Genomic DNA, 4,683 nt, shown 5'->3' with positions numbered 1-4,683 from the left:
TCTCGGCCGAGCGGCCGCTCTGCGTCAGGCACTTTGTAAGTGAATCTCTCCCAGGCCCGAGCACGGCCCTTTGGAATACACACACTTCTTTCCCTTTTGCGGGGGAGTCAACAGGGTTCCCAGGCTGCGGGGTGGGGCGGGGGGGGGGGAGGTGATTCGGCCAGCAGGTGGCAGAGGTTCACACCTGGGCCTCGTCCGTGTCCCGTTCCGTCTACCACCCAATGTGGGGATCGCGGGGCACCAGCCGTGACTTGAAATACGCTCTGCTTTTCACCGGGAGGATTTGGAATGAGACTCTGCAATTCGGATCAAGATAACACACAGCCAGTAAGAGTAAGCTGCAGGGGACAGAGGTTAAATTTCCCCACGGGGAGGCAATTTTGGGAAATCTGGAAGGGTTGGAGGGGCCGGCGAGGGCGGGGCAGGGAAAGGGGATAACCTGGCCCCAAAGTGAGCTGCTATCATCATCAAATATTTCCCTAATTGCGAAAAAATGAAGGGACTGAGGGATGCCAGGAAAATAAAGTCCAAGTGTACTAGGCGTTGGCTTTTTTGGCAAAGCAAACTTCTCTGTAACAATTTTTAAGAAGATATAAAAGGCATTGCCTCACACAATGATCTCTGAAGCCTGGCTTTCATCTGCCTCTTTAGAAACATTGCATTTTGAAGGGAGCCGTTAGCTGAGGTGGTGAATGTGTCTGCTAATTGCTTTCTGTTATAAATCTAAGCAACACTGAACTCCATGAGGGAATGCAAACTTATCAGGGAAGCTAAAAGCAGAAATCGCCTTTGGCTGAGTTACAAGTGCTGTTTTCCTCATCGAGCCTGAATGTCTTCACGTGTTTCTAGAACATTCTTATGTATCACTTGGGAAGATCACAGGGGGGTTGGGGAGTGGGCAAGGGACCCTGTGCAGGTTCACGCACCATGTAAGAAACGCTGGAACAGATCAGCTGACCGACTCAGCAAGGTGATGCCCGGGGAGACTCAGGTCTGTGGACAAGTGTTTAATCCCGAGCGTGGAAGGGACAGAGGATGGGGTGAAGGGGCCACGCGGCTCGCTGCCTTAGGCGTTTAAACACCCGCGAGGATCCCTGACCCAGTGGTTTTATGTCCTTGTCAAACGCCGTTGGCAAATCGGTCGACACCACTCTGCACGGAGACTCCTGACACCACTCGTCTTCTAGAAGAACCCAAAGCAGTTGGCAGTGTTGAAGCACACACAGGCTTTTCCAAAAATTTGGAATTCCCAGCTTCCCCAAAAAACCCCACAAAACTCGGAAGGTCTCGCAAAATGGAGCCCTCGCTTCTGCCTCGTGCGAAGGACCGTCCTCCCAAGACAGGCGTGTGGCTTCCGGGGGCCCGGCGCCTTCCTCCTTCGCTGCGGCAGACACGGCCGGTCTCACCTTCCCAGCAGCGTGTGTGAGCCCAGACCCTTCCCTGTCCTTGCCAACGTTCGGGCTAGTCCGCCTTTGTGGTTTTAGCCCTTCTGGGGTGTGCGTAGTGGGAAGTCGCCGTGGTTTTAATTTGTGTTTCCTAATGAGTAATGTGTTGCTCAATTGTTCGTGTGATCAGTGGCCCTTTGTACCTCCCCTGTTGGGAAGCGTCATTGCCCCAGACATGGCTCTCTCCCCCGAGTTTTCGAGCTTCTTCCCGCCCGCCCAGAAGCAGCTCCTCACGCCCCTCCCCGGACACCAGCCCTAGCTGGGCAGCCCCTGAGGCGCAGAGGGCTGACTCCCCGCTCCTTGGGGACCCCACCGACGCCAGAGGACAAGAGATCCCTTGCTGACACGGTCTCAGCAGTTCGGCCTCCTTGGACACAGAGTGCGAGGAAAACACATCTGAGCCTTTTTTGGTTCCCCATCGGGTGACTCAAGCCTTTGTTTCTGGCCCGGAGGCAGAGAGTTGGGGATCTCCCGGCACAGGTGAACAGGTGCACGGCGGAGCGATGGGGGGGCAGTGGGAACAAGACACATGAATACTGAAAACGCTATCCTTCCCAGTGTGGGGCTCATCTCCCAGAGGAAATCCTCTGCAGAAGTCTAGTCCATGCGGCGGAGAAGAACCCCCACAGCCCGGCCCTCTGCCTCTGCCTCTGCATCGTGTCCCCCCACCCCCCCCAGGTAACCGAGAGCGGGGACAGACGCGCTTTGGCCGAGTGCCTTCTGCCCACGGCGGCTCACCACGTGCTGCCTGTGTGGCGCTCGCGCGGTGGGCGGGCACAGCCGTCACGTGGCGAGGTGGCGGGTCCTGGGGCCGCGCGTCCTGCCTCGCGCTCACCCGTGCTTCTCCCCGCTCTCCGCCAGGGGTGACGCGCCGCCCTTGAAGCTCGTGCGCCGCTGCCGGCCGATGCCCGCAAGGGCCACCTGGGCCGTACCCGGGAGGGGCTCGTGGTTTTCCAAACACGGACGCGTTTCTGACTAAAGAAGGCAGGCGCGGAACGGGGCGGCTGACGTCTCCGCAAACAAGCGGTTATTCATCTGAAGAGCCTCGTGCTAAATATAGACGCGAGGGGAGGTCAGGAGCTTCCCGAACATACGCGTCCTTTCGTCTGCTGGTTTAAGGGCTCCGAGTTGGTAGAGAATAGTCTTTGTTTCTGGCCGTAGGCAGAAGCAAGGGGCCTGGGGGGCGAGACCGCTTCTTTGCCTTTCATCTCACATTCGGCAGCGGCAGGCAGACGGGTGGATTACGTGCGTTTGGAAGAAGTGCATTTGGAAAAACACGAGGGAAGAACTCAGCATACGAGGAGGAAGGGCGAAGAGGCCGGTTTCTTGAAATGCCGTGTCCCCTTCGGCGCCGTGCTTCTCGGAAGCAGGTGAAACGTCACCTACCAGGGCCTCCGACTGTCTGCCCTTCCTCCGTTTCCAGAGGCGTGTTCTCTCCTCTACGTCTCCTTCCAGAACATTCCTGTGACTCTACATACGCTTATGTAGAGACAGAGCACGCGTCTGTCTGCGTGTTTTACACCGCCGTACCGATGGCCCCGTAACTTGTGTTTGGTTTCTTCGCGCAGCTTTTCTTGGAGCCTCTCCTCGTCGGTACCTGTGGACCCCACCCCTTATCTTGGCCGCTACACTGTCTTGCAAAATATGAATGCTTATCCAGCCAGTTCTGAAGCATTTGGGGGAATTCTGAAGCCTCTATAATTTACGCACTTTGACAACGGGCTTTCGTTACCAGGGGATCACTAATCTTGGATTTCCTTGTGTTTCCTAAAATCCCTGTCATTGTGAGGATGTCCCCCCCCCCCCCCCCCCGCAAATATCTGCAGCAAGTCAGGGTTCCTTTCTGGCAGCATTCTCCCCTGCGAGGTGCCCCCTTTCTCCTATATATTCATTCGCCTCAGTTAGGCACTTTCTCCAGTTCCTTGATGACTGAGATTTAAGTACTCACGATTTCTCTATGATGTTTATCAGCAACTAGTCTGGAGACATGATACGGTGAGTCAGAGAGGGAGCCCACGCCTGGAGCTGCTAAGGACTTCCCACATCTCTCCAGCACGAGGAGAGGGGCCGAGGGTAAGGCTGACGTAGGGAGGGCAAAGTTGCGGGACAGGACCTATGCCAATGCGCCTGAGCTCCTGGATGCAGCTGTGCCTGCAGCCAGAGGCGCCACCGGCCTTCACCCCCACTGGACCAGTAATACGTTTCCCTTTTGCCTCCATCAGATGGGTTGGTAACGGATCCGGCCCTCCCCCAGACAGAGCTCCGATGTCCGATTCCGTCACTATCTTGGTATGTTTTGTTTTTTTTTTCTGGTTTCGGCATCCTCCGCGAAGTTGTTTTTCTCTTTGATACCAATGTTGGTTGGTCTTCAGTATGTATTTCCACCTTGCAGAAGACCAAAGTGCCAACTGCGTATACAGCTCGAGTGTAATGGTTACTGTGTGTCCTCGTGTATTATTTCACGTTTGGCCTCGGAAAAAAAAAATCCAGCAAGAATTCTCTTCTGTGCACGGATGGTATAACCTATCTGGGAACACATTTTATGGCGATCTTAACTCAAGTGTGCTGGGAAAATAACAGGGAGAGGTTTTGCTGGCTGCTCGTTACATTTGTGTTTTCTTGTATTCGTCACTCTTGAGTCCCTGCCAAGAGTTTACATCTAATTGCCTCTACATCATACTTCCCCCCTCAAAGAGAAAAAACAGCGCCCTGTAAATTGGTATAAACACTTTGGCTGCACGGTAATTTTGTTTTCTTGTTCCACATGGACTCGCAAACTTGAAATTCTTTAAGGCGCCTCAGACTTAATCTCAGGCAGAGCAAAGTGTGAGGGGTACTATTTCTCCCTTAATCAGTGTGCCGGGCACATTGGCCCACAATTCCCATGCTTTATTACTGTGGCGAACCAGAAGGGGCTGCGGGTAAAGGCTCAGGCGGGGAGAGAACACGAAGGGCTTTTTATGTTGAAGGAAGAAGCATTCTCTTGCAAGGAAGATGCCGCGAGACTGGGAAGGTTTCCAAAGCCTTTCAACCGTCGCACACAAGATCCCCGTGAAAACTTAAAAATAGCCCCTTCGGTGGTGCGTGTAAACATGAGCCTGCGTGTCTGAGATGCGCGTGTGAGAAAGGGGAGAGAGAGAGGTGATCGCTACCTGTTGGTGCGCTAGCAGAAGAGAATGGCAAGGTAAGGTGGCCTTTAAAAGTATATGCTTCTTTTTGCAAACGATCTTTCTTTTGG

The 4,683-nt window shown here is 54.2% G+C and overlaps 2 protein-coding genes across 2 annotated transcripts in view; one reads left to right on the top strand and one right to left on the bottom strand.

Moving 5' to 3' along the window:
* Positions 1-2,276: 2,276 nt before the first annotated feature.
* Positions 2,277-4,683, bottom strand: part of LOC147575236 (uncharacterized) — a 7,981-nt gene continuing 5,574 nt past the window's right edge. Inside the window, exon 3 of the mRNA XM_086683338.1 lies at positions 2,277-2,366. Within this exon, the coding sequence (XP_086539464.1) occupies positions 2,277-2,366 (90 nt within the window). The remainder of the gene's footprint in view (positions 2,367-4,683) is intronic.
* ADGRD1 (adhesion G protein-coupled receptor D1) overlaps positions 4,528-4,683 on the top strand; it is a 149,036-nt gene continuing 148,880 nt past the window's right edge. Inside the window, exon 1 of the mRNA XM_086681406.1 lies at positions 4,528-4,629. The gene's annotated coding sequence lies outside the window, so the exon portion shown is untranslated. The remainder of the gene's footprint in view (positions 4,630-4,683) is intronic.

Source organism: Puma concolor, chromosome D3, assembly GCF_028749965.1.
Source record: "Puma concolor isolate L17-30 chromosome D3, mPumCon1.1.hap2, whole genome shotgun sequence".
Classification (NCBI taxonomy): domain Eukaryota; kingdom Metazoa; phylum Chordata; class Mammalia; order Carnivora; family Felidae; genus Puma; species Puma concolor.
This window is presented reverse-complemented; position numbering and strand designations above follow the sequence as displayed.